This window comes from Ochotona princeps, chromosome 6 (genome assembly GCF_030435755.1).
Source record: "Ochotona princeps isolate mOchPri1 chromosome 6, mOchPri1.hap1, whole genome shotgun sequence".
NCBI lineage: Eukaryota > Metazoa > Chordata > Mammalia > Lagomorpha > Ochotonidae > Ochotona > Ochotona princeps.
Genome location: NC_080837.1, coordinates 46,619,445 through 46,643,915, shown reverse-complemented (window position 1 = coordinate 46,643,915; position 24,471 = coordinate 46,619,445). Strand labels below are relative to the sequence as shown.

General features: G+C 46.0%; 1 protein-coding gene across 1 annotated transcript; it reads left to right on the top strand.

Moving 5' to 3' along the window:
* The first annotated feature begins 129 nt into the window (after positions 1-129).
* DAD1 (defender against cell death 1) lies at positions 130-23,350 on the top strand. The gene is made up of 3 exons (XM_004584672.4): positions 130-417; positions 12,250-12,422; positions 23,114-23,350. Exons 1-2 carry the CDS (start codon positions 207-209, stop codon positions 12,378-12,380), a joined length of 342 nt encoding a protein of 113 aa, XP_004584729.1. The 5' UTR covers positions 130-206; the 3' UTR covers positions 12,381-12,422; positions 23,114-23,350.
* Positions 23,351-24,471: the final 1,121 nt, after the last annotated feature.

Here is a 24,471-nt window from a genome sequence, read left to right as displayed (position 1 = left end):
TTTCTGGCTGTAGTTCGCGCTTTGTTGGCTCAGTGTGCGTCTGCGCAGTAGTTGCCCCGCCCCTTCGCTTGCCTCCACGCCTGCGCATATCCATTCACCGAAGGGGGCGGTGCTGGGCCACGGCGTTGCGCACGCGTAGACCTTACATCCGTGGTCTTTGCCTTCGCTATTTGGGGCGCGCGGGGACGGGTACCTGTGGAGCAGTCATGTCGGCGTCGGTGGTGTCGGTAGTCTCCCGGTTCCTGGAGGAGTACTTGAGCTCCACGCCGCAGCGTCTGAAGCTGCTGGACGCGTATCTCCTGTACATACTTCTGACCGGGGCGCTGCAGTTCGGTTATTGTCTCCTCGTGGGCACCTTCCCCTTCAACTCTTTCCTCTCAGGCTTCATCTCGTGTGTGGGGAGCTTCATTCTGGCGGGTAATAATGAATGACTGTGTTTGTAATTGTGATGATAACGTGTAACCTTTGGTTCCCAGCGCTCCCCGTGAGCGTGGCGGTGGAGGTGGTCAGTAGGCTGCCCGGCAGCTGCTGCCCTTCCCCAGGGCTCAGGAAACTTTGCTTTAACTCAACTTTAGAGTCGGCCTACTGGTAAAACCCGCGGCCCGGCTCTGCATCCTCTGTCGCCTGGGCCTCCTCGCCGTCAGCTTCCAGTGGAACATTTCAGCGATTGTGTGTCGAATATAAATCTGAGTGACGCTTCACTCAGTTTTGCTTTTCAGCTTCTCCTGCTCATTATGGACAACACTGTGAGTGTTCCTTTTCCTCAGGGACTTCACAGTCCAGTTATGGAACAAAGTGTTAGCGTTGCCTGGAGGCTTCCTTCATGCTGGGCCCTGCTTAAAGTTACACATCTGTCATTCACATAACTAGTTCAGGTACATAAAGATGTGTTTTTCTGAACTTAAAACAGGTCTGAGGACTTGACTTGTGCACTAGCGTGGTGTGGAGTTGTGGAATTAGCCAGTTGATTGGATATACTGGACCGTCACCCTTGAGTTTTATCCCAAATGATCAAGACCAGGTTGTCTCTATTTTGTTCCAGTGTATTCATGACCTACAGTTCTCTTTTAAAAAAAAGATTTATTTATTTTATTTGAAATGCAGAGTTACAGAGAGAAGGAGAGACAGAGAAAACATCTTTCATCTGCTGGTTCACTCCCCAAGTGGCTGCAGTGGCTGGAGCTGAACCAACCCAAAGCCAGGAGCTGGGAGCTTTCTTCTGGGTCTCCCACCACCCATCCTGCAGGCTATGGATGGGTAGATGCAGGATCCCAAGGTCTTTGCCCACCCTCTGCTGCTTTCCCAGGTTGTGAGTAGGGAGCTGGATCAGGAGTGGAGCAGCCTGGGCTGGACCCAGCGTCCATTTGGGATGCCGGGGTTGCAGGCAGCAGCTTTACTTGCCATGCTGTTTCTTCAGCCCCATGATACACTGTTTTATTAGCCAACCCTTGACGAAAGCCTCTTACTAGTTTTGTTTGGTGTTTGCCCCAAGGTCTGGAAGAGCAGAGGAATATGGGTCTGATAAATGATTTAAAAAAATGTGTACTCTATTCCCTTGTCACCTTGGCTTCATAAAGGCCTTGGATGAAGAATTACCTCAGGGGAGGGAGGGCAGTGTGGTGGCTTGTCAGGGTAATCTTCCGGTTGTGGTGCCAACATCTCATCATTGCCTGTCTGTGTTTGGTTGCTCCACTTCTAATCCTGCTCCCTGCTTACAACCTGGGAAAGCAGCAGAGGATGGCCCAAGTCCTTAGGACTTTGCACCCACGTAGGAGATCTGGAAGAAATTCCTGCTCCTTCTTCGAACTGGCCTTGGTCAGGCTGAAGAGGCCAGTCGGGTCGTGAGCCAGCAGCTGGAACATCTGTCTCCTCTCTCTGTGCATCTGCCTTTCCAACAAAAATAAATCTTAAAAAAAAAAAAAGAATGATTTTTCAGTGCTATATGTAAGAGTATGATTTGCTGAAGAGTAGGCATGGACTAAGGTTAATGGTATTAATGTAATAAAGCCAGTGATTTTTGAATATATGACATTTGCTTACAGTGTGACCTATTTCTAGCATGTCATGTCTAAAACAGAATCGGTGGCCTCCCTTCCCTTCACTGCAGTGGGAACTAGTTGTCTTGTTATTGGAGGGAATGCCTAGTAGAAGGGCATATTAGTTGTGGGCTTGATAGGGGGGTTTGGTTTATCTAATTCTAATTAGATTTAACAGGTTATAGAGCCAGAGAATCAAAAGTGACTTCTGGAAAAGAATTCATGACAATTCATTGTTGTTGCTCAAGGGTATAATTTTCTTTCTATTTCTTTTCTCTCTCTAAGATTTAGTGTATTTTATTTTTATTGGAAAGTCAGATATACAGAGAGGAAAGAGACAGAGAGGGAGATCTTCTGTCCATTGATTTCGCTCCCCAAGTGGCAGCAACAGCTGGAGCTGAGCTGATCTGAAGCCAGGAGCTTCTTCCAGGTGGGTCTCCCATGCGAGTGCAGGGTCCTAATGCCTTGGGCCGTCCTCGACTGCTTTCCCAGGCCACAAGCAGGGAGCTGGATGGGAAGTGGAGCTGCTGGGATTACAACCTTCGCCCATATGGGATCCCAGAGTGTGCAAGGCGAGGACTTTAGCCTGTACACTACTGCAATGGGCTCTACTATCATTTTTAAAAATTTGAACAGCAGAGGGATGGAGGGACAGAAATATTTTCTGTCTGCTAGTGTACACGTTGGCTGTCTACAACAGCCATATCTTGGTCAGGTAGAAACCAAGAGTCAGGAATTCCATTCTGGCCTCCCGTGGGAGTGCTAGGGGCATAAGTGTGTACTCCATCCTCTTCCACGTTCCCAGGCACTTTAGTGGTAAGGCATCGAGCGGCTGTGGAGGTTTGGGCCATTTCACCACCTCCCTGTTTTCACCACCAGTTCCTCAACTTGCACTTTTTGACAACTTGACTTTACTAAATCTTATGTTCTCTGCTGTGTGTTAGCCCAGATAGTATTGGGCACTGATTTTAATGGGAAATTTGAAATTCAGATGCTTGTCCTTCTTCTGATTGGTGTCAAAGGAAGCTTTGTACCTGTTATGGTGCTAATGTTTCTAAGGTGTGTTTCCTGTTGGAAGAGGATGGAGAAGGATAGTAAGGCAGGAGAAAGGGCACAGAAGGGGATGATGTTGAATTGGGTGGTGCTTAATGTTAGAACATTGAATGCCAGGTTAAGGAAGAATCTGAAGTTTATTAATGTTTTTGAATCAAGGGGTGACTTAAAATTGTTGTGAGCCTATAGGTTGAGTTGGAGAAGAAAATTGCTTTTCTTGCTGCTCTTTTTTCTTTGCATGTGTTAAGTGTTCCTATCTTTGGAAATTGATTTGTGTGTGTGTGTGTGTGTTTTTAAAGATTTATTCATTTTTATGTGGAAGGCAGTTAGGAGAGAGAGATCTTCTATCTGCTGGTTCACTCTCCAAATGGTCACAGTGGCTGGAACTGAGCCCATCTGATCTGAAGCCAGAAGCCAGGGGCTTCTTCCAGGTCTGCCCCATGTGGGTACAAGGCCCCAAGTACTCAGGTCATTAGCAGGGAGCTGGATTGGAAGTAAAACTCCCAGGACTTGAACCAGAACCTGTGTGGCCTGCTGATACCGCAGGCAGAGGCTTAGTGTGCTATGCCATAGTCCTGGCTTGGATCTGTACATTTTAAAGTAATTTAAAATGCTACCAGTCTTTTTTTTTTTTTTTTTTTTTAGGGATTTATTGTTTTTATTGGAAAGGCAGATTTTCAGAGAGGAGAGACAAAAACATCTTCCATCTGCTGGTTCACTCCCTAATGGTCGCAGCAGTTGGAACTGATATATTTCAAGCCAGGAGCTTCTTCCAGGTCTCCCACACGGTTGCAGGGTCCCAAGGCTTTGGGCCATCCTCTGCTGCTTTCTCAGGCCACAGGCAAGAAGCTGTATAAGAAGTGGAACAGCCAAGGCACAAACTCTTGCTCACTTGGGATCCTGGCACTTGCAGGGAGGAGGATTAGCCAATTGAGCCTTTGCACTGGGCCCGATGCTACCACTCTATAAAAATGTTTGCTTTTGGCCTGGTGGTAGGAAAATGGGAGAATTACCTGTGTTTGTCAGTCATAATGTTGCTATAGTATAATTACTGAGCCCGGGTGTAAAGAAAAGAGATTGATTCAGCTGATAGTTCTGGAGAGTCAAGGGTATGGCACCAGCTTCTGTTTGGCATCGCAGTGCTGGGAGCTGGTGCCAGCTGAGACCAGTGAGGCTGGGCAATGGTCAGAATTGCCTGAAAACAACAAGTCAGTCCCTGTGAGAACTTATCGGGCTCTCTCAGGAATTCCTTTATTCTGTTGGCGGGCTGGCCCCCAATACCTGAGGAGTTCCCATTATACCTCCTTTTCATTTCTCGTTGAAAGAAATTGTTTTTAATATATATTATATACATACAAATTTCATATATAAAAATACTAAAAATTTAATATATAATAAAAGTATATATACAGTTGTTTTTAATTATTTTAAATAGAAATTGTTATTAATATATAATTGTTTTAGTAAATGATGGTCATTTGATGATGCGTTAGAGACCCCAATGTGGGGAAGAGTGTTCTGAGGCTGCTTGCTACCCAGGTGGTCTCAATAGTTCTGACACATTGTCAGCTTCATGGCTCCAATCTCTGTAAGGTCTTTGGCTTACCAGCTCATCTTTGTGCATCCACCGACCCGGGAGCATGTTGCACAGCTTGGCCAGGAGAAGTTTCCATACTGTCCTGCTTTCCATCCTCTGACGAAGCAGTTGGCATCCCTGCTGGTCTAGATGAACTGGCTGTCCTGTCTCCCATGTACATCTGGCATTCTGTCCACTGTGCAGGCATCAGCAGCTGAGGAGGTTCATTCTTGATACATGCACTCCAAGGTCAGCCCCCAAGAAAGTTCTCCAGGGGTGACCTCAGACTTGACTGCTATGTGTATCAGCCAGCGAAGGGTCAGATTTGATCTGTAACCTGCACCAGCCAGTGCACATACTAGTGGATGCAGTTGCCTAGTTAGTTCTGCCCAGCCCTATATCTCACTCAAACTGATGGGTACTGTGGCCCAGTTGAGCCAGCCCACCATTGAACTGGTCCAAATGAAAACCAGTGGGTGCTGTGACCTAGTCGGGGTGGCTCCCAATAACTCCCACCAGGTCTGCCCCCAGCCCTGGTTTTTGTGTGTGTTGGCATGTGCTGAGGCCTCGCCTGACTCGGCCTGCATCCCATTCAGCTGTTGTGCACACCCATGGGTGCTGCAGCTTAGCTCTATCTGACCAGCCCCCAGATCTGGCCCACATGTATGCTGACAGGTACCACTGCCCTGTCTAGCCTGGTCCACACCCAGGTCCAGCTCTTGTGCTCACCAGTGGTCAGTACAGCATGGCAGGGTGTGCCCACAGTTCTGCGCCAGGCATGCATCCAGCCTGGCATGACTCAGATCCAGTAATGGTACCTGCCAACTGTGTGTAGGCTGACTTATCAAAGTTTGTCATCTCCTGGACTCCCACCCTAGGCACCAGCCTTCCAACACATAAACTCTTGGGGACAAACTGTATCCAGACCATAGCACTGTGATTTCTAAAAGGAACTAAACACATAAAATTGCCATTGAGAGGCCTTTGTTTTGGATTAGCCCAGTGTTGTATACTAGGCTTTAAAAAGAACTCAGATGGGCCCAGCGTGATAGCATAGCTATTAAAGTGCCTGTTTGGGATCCTGGTGCTTGCAAAGTGAGGATTTGACCATTGAGCCATTGTGCTCAATGTTTTTTTTTTTTTTAAGATTTATTTTTCATTGGGATGTCAGATTTACAGAGAGGGGAGACAGAAAGATCTTCTGTCCACTGGTTCACTCACCAAGTGGCTGCAGTGGCTGGAGCTGAGCCGATCTAAAGTCAGGATCCAGGAACTTCTTCTGGGTCTCCCACGGTGGGGGTACAGGATCCCAAGGCTTTGGGCCGTCCTCGACTGCTTTCCCAGACCACAAGCAGGGAACTGGATGGGAAGCGGGGCTGCCGGACACGAACTGGTGCCCAAATGGGATTCAGGCACATGCAAGGTGAGGATTTAGCCACTAGGCTACCGTGCCAGGTCCTGATTATTATTACTATTTTTAAAAGATTTATTTATTTTTATTGGAAAGGCACATGTACAGAGAGGAGGAGAGACAGAGAGGAATATCTTCCATCCGATGATTCACTCCTCAGGCAGCCGCAACGGTTGGAGCTGAGCCAATCCGAAGCAAGGAACCTCTTCCAGGTTTTCCACGTGGGTGCAGATTCCCAAGGCATTGGGCCATCCTCAACTGCTTTCCCGGGCCACAAGCAGGGAGCTGGATGGGAAGTGAAGCCGCTGGGGCATGAACCAGTGCCCATATGGGCTCCTGGCGCGTTCAAGGCGAGGACTTTAGCTGCTAGGCCACCATACTGGGCCCGATTGTTATTTTTTTTTAAATGTAGATTTTGATGCAGAAGTCTGAGGTGTGACCTTAGACTTTGTGTTTCTTTCTTTCTTTTTTTTTTTTTAAAGATTTATTATTATTGGAAAGTCAGATGGGAGGAGGAGAGACAGAGAGGAAGATCTTCCAACCGATGATTCACTCCCCAATTGAGCCGGGCCGGTGTGAGCAGATCCAATGCCGGGAACCAGGAACCTCTTCCGGCTCTTCCGGGTCTCCCACGCGGGTGCAGGGTCCCAAAGTCTTGGGCCATCCTCGACTGCTGTCCCAAGCCGCAAGCAGGAAGCTGGATGGGAAATGGAGCTGCCAGGATTAGAACTGGCATCCATATGGGATCCCGGGGCATTCAAGGTGAGGACTTTAGCTGCTAGGCCATGCTGCCGGGCCCTTTTTTCTTTAGTTTTGACAATCTTTACATAGTTAATTAGGGCAAAAGGTTCAAGGGCTACAGGAAAGTGGGTAAGACTGTTATTTCCACATTGATTTTTTTCCTATATCTGGGATAAAGGGGGAGATAAAGGGAGAAGCCCCACGCAGTCTCCCACCCATCCCAGGTCCCCGATGTGGGGCATGCTCCAAGGGTTTTGCTCAAGTGGTTTTGATAGTTCAACAGTTATGAATTGCTGCCAATCTCGCCATCCCAAGCACGATGAGGTTGCTGAATAATCCACTGATTGACATAGTCCATCTTAGAGTCTCTGTTTGCCCAGTTTTTCACTGCCAACATATGGCTGGGGTAGTTGACTGACTTGTTCTATCCTCTGTCTTTTCATGGTTAGGGTTATGAATCTGGCAGTTCGATTGAGGAGAAACTTTGTCTGAGGTGTTCCCAGACCATATTCTTGTGTGTACTTGCCAGTACAGGGCCTGGTACAGTCCATCGCCCCAATCAGCTGGTCGTTGCAGTTGCTGGGTCCGTTCTCTTTTCAGCCCTGTCTTCCACTGGAACCAATGGGTGTTGCAGTCCAGCCTGATTCTGTGCAGCACACGCTCGACCCTCACACAAACCAGTGGGAGCTGCAGCCTAGTCGGAGCAACCCACAGTAACCCCCAAAAACCCCCACCAGATCCGCCCCCTACCCTGGTTTGCCAATATTTGCAGCAGACTAGTCCAGTTTGTCCCACATCCCATTTGGCTCTCGTACATGTCAGTGGGCATTGAAGTTAAACCCACCCAGCTCCACTATCCAGCCCACACACATGGTGTTGGATGCCCTTCTGTCTAGCCACCGCTGCCCCTATCTTGGTTTTCGTGCCTTACAGTGGGAGTGGTAACCCAACAGGGAGGCACCCACTATTTCCCTTCTAGTCCTTTGTGTTTCTTTTTAAAAAATATTTGGCTAATGAGTGAACTTCTATCTGTGAGTTATCCAGGGCTGGTCTGGGCTGAAACCCGGAGCCAGGAGGTTCTTCCTGGTGACCCATGTGGGTGGTGGGGACCCAAGTGCTTGAGCTGTCCTCTGCTGCCTTCCTCCACACATTGGCTGGATGGGAAACAGAGCAGCCAAGACTTGAACCAGCTCCTATGTGGCATGCTGGCATTGCAGGTGGCAACTTAGTGCACTATACCTCAACGCTGGCCTCAAGGCTTCTGTTTCTTAACATTGTGATGCAAATAACTTGGCTTAGTATGATCATTATCATGATGTCAGTTTATTACTGTGCGCACTCCTGGAGAGGTTTGTTTTGATTCCTCATGTTCCCCTTTGGTGGTCCCCGTGTGTTCCACCCTGTAACCACTGCTGATGATTTGGTATTTTTGTCTTCAGATTTTTGTCTAGGCTTCAACTTAAACAAAATGACAAAATAATTGCAGATTTTTATATATAATTTCCATGTAATTAAGCTTTTCTAGTAGTTCATGGAAAAGGAAGATAGCACACATTTCCCATGACTTATTTTTTAAGTGCCCTCATATTGAATGGAATAAATGTTTTGATTTTTTTTCACTTCATAGCTTGATAGCTTTGCTGCTGGTGAGTAGAGAATTCACCTTGTTTTCTACGCTCAGGTGGGCTTTCACTGCTGTCTGGAGTATAATGTAGTTAATACCCTGGGTGACGTCTGAGTTGCTTTCATCTTTTTAACTTTACAAGCAAGCTGTTGGACTGTCTTTGTTCTGTATGAAGCATTCCTTTGTAGGAAGGTGAAAAACATTTGAAATATTAATGGGCAGTACCGGTTGCTTTCCCCATGGAGCAGCTGCCGTGTGCTTCCCACAGCGGGATTTTAATTGGTTGCCCTTGCTTCAGTCAGTGTCCTTCCTGTTTTGAAGTGTCTGAGGGCCTGCAAAGATCAGTGGTGCTTCTGTGGTGTTTACATTTTTAAGTGAATGAGAGCTGTTGCCATGGCGATGGGCTCTGGCGATGTGGCATGATTGTTTTCTGACCTTTGGATTACATTTCAGTTCGTTGTCTTTGCTTTGTTAGTGATGGGATGAATACTTGCCTGAAGCAAATTCATTTTTTAAAAAGTAATGTAATAATTTATCACAGGCAGAAAGATATTTTGGGAGTGTATACTCCTGGAACTTCCTTTTCATGTTACTGGTGACTGTGGTTAATGTGCCCTGACTCTTCAAGGATATGGAGGGGGGCAGTGTGAGTTCTCTGAAGAGTTAGGTAGCACAGGTCTCTTGCCTTTCTTGAGTCATACGAGCAGCTGGTAGAAGTTTGGGCTCAAAGATTTAAGCTCTGAGGGGCTCACACATGAACCTATCTAAATCCCTGCTGTTTACTCCATGCACTTCTGTTAGAAAGCAGAAATTCACCTTTAAATTCTTTTCCTCAAAGATTTACTTATTTATTTATTTAGAGATTTATTTATTTTTATTGGAAAGGCGGATATACAGAGAGGAGAGACAGGAAGATCTTCTGTCCGATGATTCACTCCCCAAGTGGCCGCAATGGCTGGAGCTGAGCCAGTCTGAAGCAAGGAGCCTCTTCCATGTCTCCCATGCGGATGCAGGGTCCCAAGGCTTTGGGCCGTCTTCCACTGCTTTCCCAGGCCACAGGCAGGGAGCTGGATGGGAAATGGGGCTGCCAGGATTAGAACCAGTGCCCATATGGGCTCCCGGTGGGTTCAAGGCGAGGACCTTAACTACTACGCTGTGGCGCCGGGCCCTATTTATTTATTTTTAAAGGTTTATTTTATTTTCATTACAAAGTCAGATATACAGAGAGGAGGAGAGACAGAGAGGAAGATCTTCCTTCCAATGATTCACTCCCCAAGTGTCTGCAATGGCCAGTGCTGTGCTGATCTGAAGCCAGGATCCAGGAGCTTCTTCCATGTCTCCCATGCAGGTGCAGGGTCCCAAGGCTTTGGGCCATCCTCCACTGCTTTCCCAGGCCACAGACAGGGAGCTGGATGGGAAGTGGGGCTGCCAGGATTAGAACCGGTGCCCATATGGGATCCCGGCATGTTCAAGGCAAGGACTTTAGCTGCTAGGCCACTGCGCCGGGCCCAGATTTATTTATTTTTATTAGAAAGGTAGATTTATAGAGAGGAGAGAGAGAGAGATCTTCCATATGATGGTTCACTCCCCAGATGGCTGCAATGGACAGAGCTGAGCCAGTCCGAAACCAGGAGCCTCTTGTGGGCCTCCCACGCAGGTGCAGATTCCCAAGGCTTTGGGCTGTCCTTGACTGCTTTTCCAGGACATAAGCAGGGAGCTGGATAAGAAGCAGGGCTGCCAGGATTAGAACCAGCGCTCATATGGGATCCCTGTGCGTGCAAGGTGAGGACTTCAGCTGCTAGACTACTATGCTGGGCCCTGGCCTCACTCTTCAAGGTTTTTAATATTTATTTTCATTTTATTTGGAAGATAGAGAGACACATGGGGATACAGGGAGGGACAGATCTGTTCTGTGCACTTCCCAAATTCCTGTAAGGCGAAGGGTGTGCCAGACTGAAGCCAGAAAGTTACAGCTTCATCCGGGTCTCCCACATGGGAGTGCTTGATGCGTGACTTACAGTCTCCTCGGGGCACATTAGCAGGGAGCTGAAGCAGAGAGCCACAGGACTTGAGTCAGACACTCTGATGTGGGACAGAAGTCTCTCAGCTGGTTACCTAGGTCACTGAGCCACACACCTGTTCTGAAATTCAAATATTAATGACTTTTTGTAATTTCAGCTTGGTCCTTTCGTTGCTGCTGCAAGCACATTTCCATTTAGGTATAATCAAAAAACCTTTGATTTGGGAGCTAATTTGAGTGACTGTGGCTTTTAGTGTGACTCTGAGGAGTCTTTTTTCTGTAACAAGCAGCTAAAGCAAAAGTTAAGTGTACAACTTTGATGACTTTTTATATTCATCCATCCAACCACCATCTAGATGAAGATCTATCTGTCCGATGATTCACTCCCCCAGCGGCCGCAACGGCCAGAGCTGCACCAATCTGAATCCTGGATCCAGGAGCTTCTTCCAGGTCTCCCACGCAGGTGCAGGGTCCCAAAGCATTGGGCCATCCTCGACTGCTTTCCAGGCCACAAGCAGGGAGCTGGATGGGAAGTGAAGCTGCCGGTATTAGAACCGGCGTTCATATGGGATCCCGTGGCTTTCAAGGCGAGGACTTTAGCCACTAGGCCACTGCGCCGGGCCCCAGAGAAATCTTTTTTTAAAGATTGATTTATTTTTATTGTAAAGTCAGATATACAGAGAAGAGGAGAGACAGATCTTCTGTCTGATGATTTACTCCCTAAGCAGCTGCAGTGGCTGGAGCTGCACCGATTTGAAGCCAGGAGCCAGGAGCTTCTTCTGGGTCTCCCACAGGGTTGCAGGGTCCCAAAGCTTTGGACCATCCTTGACTGCTTTTCCAGGCCACAAGCAGGGAGCTTGCTGGGAAGTGGGGCCACGGGGACTAGACTGACACCCATGTGGGATCCTTGCGCATTCAAAGTGAGGACTTTAGCTGCTAGCCTCACATGCTGGGTCTGAGGCAGAGAAATCTTGCATCCACTGGTTCACTCCCCAAATGGCTCCTATAGCCATAGTTTCACTAGTCTGAAGCTGGAAGCCAGGAGCTTCCTCCAGGTCTCCGGGACTGTGGTGCTGGGGCAAGAGGACCTGGGCCATCCTCTGCTGCCTTCAGGGCACTAGCAGGGAAGTAGATCTGCAGTGGTGCAGCAAGGACATGAACCGGCACCCAGATGGGAGGCTGGCCCCACAGGCAGAAGATCAGCTTGTATGCCACTGTGCTGGCCCCTTGTATGTACTTTTTGTATTTGGATTGTGTTTCCCAACATATTTGAAATTTATCACTATTGTATATAGTGGAAGTTCTTTTTTCATTGCTACGTAATGTTTTCATATGCTGTACTTTATCCATTTTACCTTTCGTAGACACAGATTTTTCTTCAATTTTGAATTATTATGGGTATCTTTTCTATATATTCATGTTCAGAAGATAGATTTATTTGACAGGCAAGACGGGAAAGAGGGGAGGGGAAGGGATCAGTTGGTCTTCCATCTACTGGTTCTCGTTCCAAATGCCTGCAGCAGTCACTTGGCCGGGATGAGGTCCCCATGTGGGCCATAATTCACTGCTTTTCCAGCTGCATCAGCTGGATTGGGTGTGAAGTAACCAGGACTTGAACCAGCAACTCTGATATGGGATTCGAGCATCACTAGTAGTGGCTTAACCCATTGCACAGAATGCCTGTCTGTATGCACATGTCATCCATTTCAGTTCGTTAGAATCATTGTGTCACAGGATCATAATTATTTATACCTCTAGATAATCATGCTTGCGTTTTTCTTCTTGTAGTGTGCCTGAGAATACAGATCAACCCACAGAACAAGGCGGATTTCCAAGGCATCTCCCCTGAGCGAGCCTTTGCTGACTTCCTCTTTGCCAGCACCATTCTGCACCTTGTGGTCATGAACTTTGTTGGCTAAGCATTCCTGTCGCTGCAGCCTAGGAGAGGAGACTGGAAGAACGTAAGTTAAGATCATACTAGCCTTTGTCCTATGGTGTTGGTTTTAGGAAGAGGAATTAAATGGGGCTGGTTTTGATCTTGGTTGGCAGTGCTCCCATATTGCTGATGAAGACGTCTGCAGACGTAAAGTGTGCATTAATATCAGTATGAGTCATTAATACTGCCTCTCTTGGTCATTGCCTTCTCACTGTTAGGCAGGTCATTAAGGTAACAGAAAATGAGTGTTTGCCTATAGCTGATATGTTAATTCCTATACCAATAACTCCATGAACATAACTCAGATTTTGGACAAGATGTAAATTATAGGTTTTGTATGCCTTTAAATTTGCTGTTGCTTTTTCTTTTCTTTTTTTTTTTTCCCCTTTTGATTTTGATCTTCTGTGATTTTAACTGCTTGTCCCTGCTTTTAACTCCTTGACCTGCTTCACCTGGTATCTCGTGTTTATACCTGGCCATCTGGTATACACTGAATGAAAGACTGGCCATTTGCTATGTGTCCTGAAGTAGAATTATTTTGGGAAGTTGGCTTAATTTGGGAGCATATTGAAAAATGTGAAATGGGGTATTTCTTTCATTTGTCCCCTCCCCCCTTATTTTAAGTAATAGTACTCTTCTCTCCCAAACTCTCACATGGAATTCTGGTGTAAAATGCAAAAGTAAGACTCGAGTTGTTTTGATTGACAGAAGTGGAAAACCCTCTCTTCTTGGCCTCTTCTCCCTCTCCCTAAGCGGAATCCTAAACCCAATAAGGACCTGGGATTTTCTTGGTATAAAGGAGACGTTGGCCCTGAGCACCCTGGTGACCTTGTCTGACCTCATGGATAAGTGGTTGCCCACTAGTGTCTGGGTCCGGTGGAGCTCCTAGCTCAGTGCTCATTCTAGTCCCCAGGGAGCTTAGGGATGAATGCAATACTGTTTTCTTTTCCTCTGCTCTACAACGATTATGTTGCTCTGCCTGAGTGGAGATAAAGGACTGCCCTGGGAAGTGTCTTTGTACTTTCGAAGTGAATATTCCAGGACCAGGCTCTTCCCATCCCAGCCTGGTCAGGTATCAGTTTTGTGTTAATCTGCAGCAGCCATGTGCAGAGTGCATGTGGTAATGTGACAATAACTTCATTTTCTGGCATGCATAATCAGTTACTTATAAAGCTACATAAATCCTTGCCTTTGTATTGCCGCAAAAATGCTTCTGTGGGTATGGTTTCATTTTTGGTAATGGTAAGTTGACAGATGGTGTATTTCAGTGAAAATGCTCACGAACCATTTTATTGTGTTTGGTTACAACTTAGCTCCTTGGAGACCTGATGAAGATGAGTGTTTCCCCAGCCCTGCCCACCTGTCCACCCTCCCTCTTCAATTCCCAGTTAGTGCTTTGTTTTCAGGACCACAGAAGAGTGGAATGGGGCTCTTCGCCTTCAAGGAGTGAACACTCTAATAGAGGAGAAGCCTTGGAGACCAGTAGTTAAGACATAAGGTAGTTAGAGCCTCACTGACAGTTGGTGAGAGTCCGTAGACACTGACCATGCCAGCAAGCAAGTTATGTGGATGGTAGTTAATAGCTGTTACCAGATGCTAGTTAATTGTTACCAGTGGGTAAGCTTGGGCAGCTGGGAACTGATCCACCAGCATTGACTTTCCTGTTCTTGTGAATAGCCCAGGTAACGCTGGGGCCCTCTGATGGGCACTGCTGCACAGGGCGCAGTCTATTCACCTGACCTCAGGTTCCTGAAGTTCTCTTTGACTAAGGGAGCCATGATGTAGATTTAGGAAGAGGGCAGAGCAATCGTTTCATGGATGTTCTCTCGGCTCAGGGAGATACCAAATCATGGGAAATTATGTCCCAGAGCTGTCGTGATTGGAGGAGGGTTGCTGCAGAGAGCTTACTATTTCAAAATTATGACAAGAAAAGAGACAAAAAAGCAGGCTCAGCGGAAACTGTGTACTGTAGACCATATTAACAACCCGGGGCCACCTGTTCAGCTGGGAATTATGGGCCCAGGCACAGCCAAATCTCCCACTCTCAGATTGGGATGTTAAATCATGCTAGAAAGAGTTTGTACATACAAAAGTCATCCTCTCTTGGGGACTGTCAGACTATTTTCCGTAGAGATTCTTCACTTGACATACACTACACCGCCCCCCTTTTAAATATAAAAGTTTAACTCCACACTCAAATTTTTTAAATATATACTTTTTAAATATACATTTATTTGCTCCTTTTTATGTGCTTCTAACTCAACTCTGTGTAGTGTGCCAAAGCGCTTCCCAAATAGTTTCCCAGTGAGTTCTCAATATTTATACCAGCTTAGAAGGTAGAATAAAACAGATTGAACAATCTCCCTGTTTTCCAACTGAGAGTTGGGTATAAGAAAATAAACCTCTATAGTGTAACTAACTGATCTTGCCTGGATTTGAGGATGACATTTATAACAGGCAGCCACTCTGAAAAAGGCAGATCAACAGAAAATGGCATCCAGTGAAGAGATGTATTTTCGCATAAGTGAGGAAATTCGCAAACACTGAGCACCCACTCTGTATCCATGCTTTCAGTGCTGTTTGTTCCACACCCCGCTCTCGAAGTAGCATCATGGGGACAGGTTGCTGTTCCCCCTGACACGTGAGGACCTGAGTTCCAAGAGCCTTGCTAGAAAGCTAACAACTAATAAGTTTCATAATTCGGTCTTTATTTCAATAAATAATTGTGTAGAAAATATGTATGCAAGACAGAACTCCCATCCACTGTTCCCTCCCCCAAATGCCTGCAAAAGCTGGGACTGCGTGGGACTAGAGCCAGGAGCTGGTCACCCGTGTGGGGGGCAGGAACCCAGTTGATTGAACCATCACCTGCGGCCTCCCCAGGCTGGCGTTATCAGTCCCCAAAGCTTAAATTGAATCCAGTTGCTTTGGTGTGGCAGGCCGGTGTCGTGACAATTAGGCTAAATGCCAGCCCCACGACTGTTTTCGGACCTCATTTTGGTTCAAGTTTGTTTACCATGTAGTGTTTGTTGAGTGTGGAGTTAAATGATACCACAGATGTGTTATCACCATCCTCACCTTACTATTTTCTTCACTTTTCTTATGACAATTTTAAATGGGGAGAAAAAAATAGCATGATAATGTAGCAAGCACTCTTGTATTCGCCAGCTGGAATTAGCGTATTTTGAAAAGAGTTATTTTGAACAAATATTATTGATTCAGCTAAGTTCCCTTTGGATTCCCTCTCCAGTTCCAGTTCCTTTTCAGTCCTGTGAGACTTTGTGGCATTTTTTTAAGGTTTATTTTATTTTTATTGCAAAGTCATATATACAGACAGGAGGAGAGACAGAGAGGAAGATCTTCCGTCCAATGGTTCACTCCCTAAGTGACCGCAATGGCTGGAGCTGCGCCAGTCTGAAGCCAGGAGCCCAGAACCTCTTCTGGGTCTCCCACATGGGTGCAGGGTCCCAGGGCTTTAGGTCATCCTCGACTGCTTTTCCAGGCCACAAGCAGGGAGCTGGATGGGAAGCGGGGCTGCCGGGTTTAGCACCGGTGCCCATATGGGATCCTTGTGCGTGCAAGGCGAAGACTTTAGCTGCTAGGCTACCGTGCCGGGCCCTTCATGTTTAACCAGGACTAACATGATGATATCTAGATCTGTTATCACAGCATTTCCAAGGTGGAGACTTTGTGATGTCCTGAAAACACGCCTACAAATGGCAGTCTGGAAAACGTTACAGGGATAGTTAGCTGCCCTATTGCTTGACAGTACTGGCTGTTGATCTGGGTATTAAGAAAGATTCACTTTTTTTTTTCCTACATTTTATATTTATTATTATTATTATTATCACTATCATTCTATGATACAGTTCCATAGGCTCCTGGCATTTCCCTTATCCCCGCCCCAATTCCCCCCCCCACCTAGTTCCTCTATATCATTACTAAAGTATAGTTCTTCATACACAGTCATATGTCCATCATTGCGGGCATGGACAATGGCAGAGAGTCCAGCATCCTATTGTCAAGATATAGTAAACAGTCCATCTTTGTCTGGAAGTAGAAATGCATACTGCATTGTATCCTCACATTTGTATAAGTTAGTCTCCATTTCACAGCTACATCCCCTCAAATGAAAAATCATAATACAAAATCAACAATAGAGAGGAAAAATAGAAATTTACAATGCCATGAAGTTAAATAACATGCTGCTAGATATGACAGTCTCTATTACACAGCTACTATACATCCCCTTAAATAAAAAGCCACAAAACAAAATCAACATCAGGGAGAAAAAAGAAGTTAACAACACCATGAAGTTAAATAACATGCTGCTAAATGACTAACATGTAGCTGAAGAAATGAAAATCAAAATCTTGCAGAAAATGATGCTACTGTATGATCTACGAGTCATTGAGGAATTTAATCAGAAGAAAGTGTTTTGAAGAGATGAAACTAACAGAAAACATCAAAACCCATGCGATATAGTTTCCGCTGATTTTTGTTGGTGAAATGTGTCTCTTCTAGACAACAAATAGATGGGTTTTGTTTTTTAATCCAGTCTATTAATCTGTGACGTTTGATTGAGCTTAATCAAAAGATTTTTTTTTTTTTTAATAAAAATGCTCCTGATGAGCTCCTGAGATGCAGAGTCTGGGCACACCTGCAGTGATGACCAGGGGTTGGCATGGGGGCGCAGCACCTGCAGTGATGACCAGGGGTTGGCATGGGGGCGCAGCACCTGCAGTGATGACCAGGGGTTGGCATGGGGGCGCAGCACCTGCAGTGATGACCAGGGGTTGGCATGGGGGCGCAGCACCTGCAGTGATGACCAGGGGTTGGCATGGGGGCGCAGCACCTGCAGTGATGACCAGGGGTTGGCATGGGGGCGCAGCACCTGCAGTGATGACCAGGGGTTGGCATGGGGGCGCAGCACCTGCAGTGATGACCAGGGGTTGGCATGGGGGCGCAGCACCTGCAGATATTTCCCTGAGCATATTTCCCACTTGGGTTAGTCCTGCTATGCCCAGTATCTCTCTCCCTACAATCTAGAGTTCAGTCATCAGGAACTTGGATGTCCAAACTGCAACACAATTTTAATGCCTCTCTTTTCCTCATTTCCCTTCAGAACCGCCTGATATGGACTGTCTCCCCACTGCCATTCCCACTTCAGTTGAAAAGCAGTGGAAGGGGGTGAGGCAGGAAGGAAGGGAGGGAAACAGAGGGAGGGAGTTAGGGTGGGGGAGAAAGGGAAGGAGGGGGAGGGAAGGAGGAAGGGAAGAAAGGAGGGAAAGAGAGGGAAGGAGTGAGAGAGGGAGGGAGAGATAGAAACAAAGACAGAAATCTTCCATCCACTGATTCATTCCCCAGAATGCTCACACAAGCTGAGGCCAGCACAGGGGAGAGCCAGGAGCCTGCACTCCACCTGGGTGGGAGGGATCCAAGCACAGGAACCACCTCTGCTGCCTCCCAGGAGTGAAGCGACTCAGGAGAGCCAGGATTCAAACCTCAGGAGCCCCAACACACAGCGCAAGCAGCATCTTAACCACTGTGCTCAACACCCACCCCGAAGGTCATGAAACGACATGTGAAAGCATAACACCAGTGATGGCACAAAGTGCACAGCTACTGAGCTTCTGTACCATACCTTCATTCTAAACTGCACTGCACCCCCATGCCAACCCCTGGCCATCGCTGCAGGTGCTGCGCACCCCCATGGTAACACCGGGAGAGTCTTTGCTGAAAGCTTGTGCTAGAACACTGCTTGTTGGCTTTGTTATGATGGAGACTGGCTTCCCATGGGTCTTAAAGTTGGTAGTGTTTAATCCCTCTTGGAGCAAGGAGGCTACAGGACAGAACTCTTTAACCCTGACAGGAGGTACTGTTTACAAACATGCAATTGTGTTGGCTTTTTGAATTCTTGAGTTGAAAATATAGTAATCTAGAGAATTACCTTTGGCAGGGACTCCAAATGTTATTTTTAAGGCTCTACTGCCACCTAGTGGCTGGTACATTTCCTGTGTTGGGAGAAAGTGTTGCTAAGCCTGGGGAGCTGGGGGAGGAAGTCACCGACCTGACCTTTGTGATAGCACCGAGTTTCTTTCCAGTCATTGGAGGGCAGCAGAGGGCCAAGTGGGTTCAGACGGAGAGAGGAGGGGTCCTTCATGTCTGGCCAGAAGTGGGCAGTGTGGAGTTAGGAACAAAAAGCCATGAAATTTAAGATTAAGCCCAAGGATTTCATTGTACAAGGAGGATGCTCAAATGTCTCTTTTGATTTTTTTGTTTTTTTGCCTTTTTTCTGGTATTTCTGTTGCTCTCAGCAATGACCTTTCACTGGCAATAATCTCTAATTTTTTGTTGGTGAGAGTCCTATTTAGTTTTTATTTCCATTTTCTCTTTAGCATTTCTATCTTATGTTGGATTAGGTCCAGCTACAAAATAGTTTCTCCAAAAGGAAATTATCCTAAATTTGTAGAAAATCTGCTCAGTTAGGCACAGTAAAAAAGGTTTTCTCCCTGTTTTAACTCATTTCCTCTTGGAAATTAATAATTATTAATTATTCTTAAAACCTTGAATCTGATTATTTTATGTACTAAGAAATCAGTAATTGATGACTCTAATTTGTGACTGAACTTTAATTTGCATTTGGTTCATTAAAGCTACTTTAAAAATTGAGAGAAAGAGAACATTAAGTGGATTTGTGTTTCTGAATTTCATTGCTGCTCTAATTCTCTGCCTTATCTTTGCCATCCTTCCAGCTCAGATGAGCCCTGTGTGGCATCTTCTCCTCCCCCCACCATCCCAGGTTACTTGGGATCCTCTTCCCTGGGCTCTCGGGGCCACTGCGCGTGTTTCTAAAATCATGTTGTTATGCAATTGTTCATTTACTTTCTTGTCTCTCCCAGGACTCTATATCAAGTTCCCTAAGTCTATCCTAGACTCTATATCAAGTTCCCTAAGACTGGCCACATCAGGGCTTAGCACAGGACTGACAAGGGTAACGCATGCTTACTGAATGAAGCAGTCACTTCCAGCATTAGGGTTAATGACTCTGATCGATTAGTGCATGGAACAAGTGCTGTGGAGGACCAGCTCCTGTGTCGGGCTGTGTGGTGGGGAGGTGGGAGGAGACATTGGAAGACCTGCTTCGTGAGTTTTGCTCTGTTGACCAGTTGAATGCACAGACAAGCCATGTCCAAGCTGTTGTTTTCCTTGTCTGCACGGTGGAGGTTGGCCTGGATTTTCATCCAAGCTTCTGTGGTATTAAAGCCTTCATCAGTACAATTTATTTTCCCCAGTTGTTGCTTTTTATCCATGTTTCCGGAATCCCCTGTCCATTCACAGGAGGGAGAAGAGTCATTAGAACAAAATCACCTTTCAGGAGCGTAGGACTCATGCACATTCCACACATGCTTTTACTGGTGTGATTTTTGCCAATCACTCTGTGATGGAGGTGCATTGATTTTATACACCCAAGGTGATTAAACTTTGGTGACATTGAACTTGACTTACTCTAGCCCTGGAACCACAAAGAGACTAAGTGGGAGCTTGGCTCTGACATTTGACCTCTAGACTTTTATAATCCTGCCTTTCTGTTGTGTTCAGGGACTTTGGGTAGTGAATATGTGTGTTTTCCTGTTAGAAATTTTGCATTAGAAATAAGGGGATACATTTGGAAATCTGTTAACAGTACCTGCTGATGTGGTTGTAGGGGAAAGGTACCCCACTCCACTGTTGGTGGGAGTGCAGGCTAGCACCGCTGCTGTGGAAGTCAGATGGAGGGTGCTAAGACAACTGAGATTAAGGAGTGAGGGGAGGTAGAGGGGGAACCCTATATGCAAAACCTGTATCATGGAAAATAATAACAATAAAAATACAAAAACAAAACAAAAATAAAAATGATGTGAGGCAGGTAAGAAAGGATGATGACAGACTGTCTCAAATGCCTCTGCCAAGTTGGTCATCTGTAATGTGGCCATGCAGGTGCAGAACTGGCACCTGTGCTGTCCAATAGAACTTTGTGCAATGTGAGTGTATTCTGCTCTGCCCAGAACTGGAACCATCAGCCATATGTAATTTTTAAAAATATAAAATACCTTAATTTTTTTTTTAGAAGGCAGAGAGAGACAGAGAGACTTTCTGTCCACTAGTTCACCCCCCAGATCCCTGCAGTGATGGGGCTGAGCCAGGCCAAAGCCAGGAGCCTTGAACTCAGGGCAGCTCAGTTGGGTGATCGGGATCCTGCTGCTTTGAGCCATCACTGCTGCCTCCCGGGTGCACGTTGGCAGCAGAGCTGGGACTTGAACCCAAGCTTTGGTGTAGGGTGTGAGTATCCTAAGAGCCTCTTAACTGCTGAGCCAAATGTCTGCACTATTAAAATGGGACTGAGTGGCTGAGAAACCGAATCTTTCATTTTCTTTCATTTTAATCGAGTTTAAATGGTCACCTGTGGCCTGTGTTTAGTATCAGATTACATCTCTGAGAGGGTTAAGCCAGCTGAGCTCTAAAACTCCTTTCAGATTCAGAAATACACAATCTATACCTTCCAAAACCAGAGTGATTCAGATTGAGCTGTGAAACCAGAATTGTTGTAGTCTGGTCTTCAAGTCATAATATCTGTAATTTCTGTTTTAACTGGATGAACAGGTTCAGGGATGAGGTGGATTGGAAGGAAAAAAAAAAATCAGTATTTGATGGAATCTGCCTGGTGCTAGTTTGGGAGTAGACGTGGTGTTACAGAAGAATACAGATTCCAGATAGGGGGCTGTGTCCGGCATTCTCTTTCCAGTGTGTACAGAGGGGATTGTGCTGTGTCTTCCCCCCCCAAACATGAGTAGAGCAGATTGGTCAAATGGCACTGTCTTTTCTGCATAGAGGGAACAGGCTGCAGAAGTCACACTAACTCTCCTCAGCAGGGATCTTCCATTTTGCGTGTCTTAATATCAGGGGAGGGACGTTTGTTAGTCATTCCTCAAAGCCTTATGCCTCGGTTAACAGTGGCAGCCATTCTTCTGAGCTGTTAACTAGTCTGATTGTGCCAAACTCTCAACGCAGAGCATCCTAGACCCTGTGCTCTCAGCATAGTGTCTGGTACATGTACCTTTGCCTTAGAAGAAGGGGAAAAGATGGTTGTAAATAGTTCTGTGAAAATCCCTATCAAAGATCTACTGTTCTTTTGCCTTCTACGTGAACGATCTTCATGGCCAAGATGAAAATGTTTCATTTAATATAGACTTAATACTCAATTTACATACCAAACCATATTTCTTCTGGAATCTTCAGCATGCCAAGGCTTTGTTCCCTGCTCTGGCCTTGTAACTCTAGGTCTTTCTCACCATTGGAGCTGATGCCACATGGGCTAGAGTTTCCTGCTGGAGAGCTTGCTTAGAAAATATAAGTGCGAGTAGATGAGTCTTCACAGGCCTTGTACTTTCTTGGCACTAGGAATACATTTTTGCTTCCTCCTTTTGTGCGTTCTTTCTACACATTTCTTACAGTATTACTGATAAAAAGTGTTCTGAAATATGAGGCATTTCTCTTAGGGATTGTTAGTGGATTAAATCATACCAACTAGACAGATGGCTCTGATGAAAGAATCTCTGGGTCATTTGACCAAAGTAAGGTGGTGTGTGCTTGTTTACCTACTCAGAATTTTAGTTCTTCTGGAAGGCGTGTTTCCCAGTGGTTTTTGAGTCCTGCCGTATGAATAGATGGCTATAACATCTTTAGGGCACACTGCAGGAATGTCTGTTGCTTAGAGATCTTGGGGCTCAAGGCCAAGAGGCCCATTTCTGGTTCCCTGTATCTTGGAGTCCACTAGGTGAGAACAGTCCTCTGAGGGACTTAGAAAGGGAGCCTGTATTTTGAGGATGAGAGTCTTCACCTCACATTTTGTATGTCCCAGTGCCATCTGGTTCTCACAGCAATGTAGCCAAGTAGCTTCTCATGCAGTTAATTCTCCTCAATTTTGCCATTAAATGAAAACTCAATTAGGGATCAGCTTTGTGGCTCCGCAAGTAGAGTCACTGCTTATGATGCTGGGGTTTCATGTTGGAGTACTAGTTTGAGTCCAATCCAGTTTCCTGCTAATGTGCTTGTTAGGAAGGCAGTGGAAGGTGGCCCAAATTCTTGGCTTCCTGCCACCCATGTGGGAGATAAGGAAGAGTTCTGGATTCAACCTGGCCTAGATCTGGTATTATAGTTTGGGGACTGAACCAGCAGATGGAAGATGTCTCTCTCCTCTCTCCCTCTCTTTTTCTCTTTCTGTCTCTTTGCCTTTTAAATAAATGAATAAAAAAAAAATACGTGAACCTAAAAAAAATGACCTCCTCTGTTTGTCCCTTTCTTAGACCGAGATTAGGGATTTTTCTTTACCTTTTTTTCTTGATTGTTTTCTTCCCTTAATTCCCTTAATATTGGATTTCAGTACTAGATCCAGAAAAGCTGCTAGCAAATCCCTTACCTCAAATGATTTGTGGACCAGGAGGTCAGAGAGACAGGTCAGGTGAAGTCAGCAGTGATTGGTGATGGAGCTGTTTCCTGTCCTTAGGCTGTGGTGTACTGGGGATTGAGGGTTGACCATCGTACTTGTTTTCTGTTGGGTGTTCTTGCTTGATTTGAATGCTTTCCTGAGCTTAGGAGCTCCAAAACTGTTGTGTGGGTTTAAGAGTTGAGGATTTGGCCCACTAGACATTTTACCTTTCTGTTTCTTTCTTTTAGGTTCTTTTTGACTTCACCTGGATAAGTTATTGAGAAGGCAGCCTGTTGGAAACGTGGATTGTCTGAAGATTAGTGTTTACTTGCGACTGTGATTTGGTGTGCAGATGGAGAGCCCAGAGAAGTTCACTCACTCTGTGTCTAAACAGCTTTGTAATGAACAATTACTAATTATGACCTCTGCCTTCCATTAAGTGTAACCTTTTGCTTTTCAAATTAAAAAGCTCCATGCCACTCCTCTGAGTGTCTGTGGCTCTTTTATTTGTTTTATTCTCCATTAGCATCAAAATCCTCTTATCCCCTTCAGTCTTATGTGCTAAACTCTTTGAGTGGATGGCTTGCAACAGTGAACCTCCATCCTTGTTTTCATGAAGTTAATGATGAAAGGCAGGGCTGACAACCTGGGAAATGGCAGTCCTTTGTCTTTTCCCTGGAGCAGGTAATCCCTTATTAATCCTTCCCTTGTTACCAGTGCTTCGGCTCTTAGGACACAAGGCATTCCTGGAACTGCATCATTAAGCACTTTGTTAGAAATTGAACCAAGTGTGTGCTTTTGCATTTACATTTGTTTCAACATGCCTTAGTGGGAAAATGAAATATGCATCTGTTAGGCGATGTAAGCAGAGTGTAGAAAGTGGAGATTGCTTAGGGGTTGATTTATAGCCTACGATGGACTCCAAAGCCACCTTCTCGAGTGTTCTTGCAGTTATCTCAGTCCTTGTTAGATGGGTTGGGAAATCAGAACTCCAGTGTTGTGACTTGCTGAAGATCAGAGTTTCTTGCAGAGCTCAGGTAGAGCGTAGGTCTGCTGACTGAGGTCTAGGCATATTTGTACACATCATGCTAGCAAGCCTATTTGCATCTTGGGTGCTGTTACTGTCGTCGTGTCTCGGGAACTAGCTGTGACATTTCCACTGCTTGTGTTTGGCTGACTGCAGGGAGGGCTGACTTGAGGGGTGGTGTGCTGAAGTCTCTTCAATGGGACTGCACATGATTGTCCCCTGGGAAATCAACATAGCATCTCAAAGCCCAGACCATATCCCAGGCCAGTGGATTCTTCAGGAGTGGCTTCTGTAGTTGGGGAACTACCCAGGTGATTGCAGTGCGCTGCTAAGGTGGAAGAGTACAACTCTGGGTTCTTGCTACTGAATATTCTCTGACTGGCAAAATGGATACCACCTAGGCGCTTACCTGAAAGGGAAACTCCCAGGTCCCAGTCCAAACCCGCAGAAGCAGACTCTTCATCTTCCCAAGGTCCCTGGGTGATGAGTTTGTGAAAAGCTGCTGCAGAGCAGTGGTTTGCAAACCTGGGCGTATCTCACGGGAACCTAAGAGCTTGGTGCAAAGCTTGGGCCTCTGCG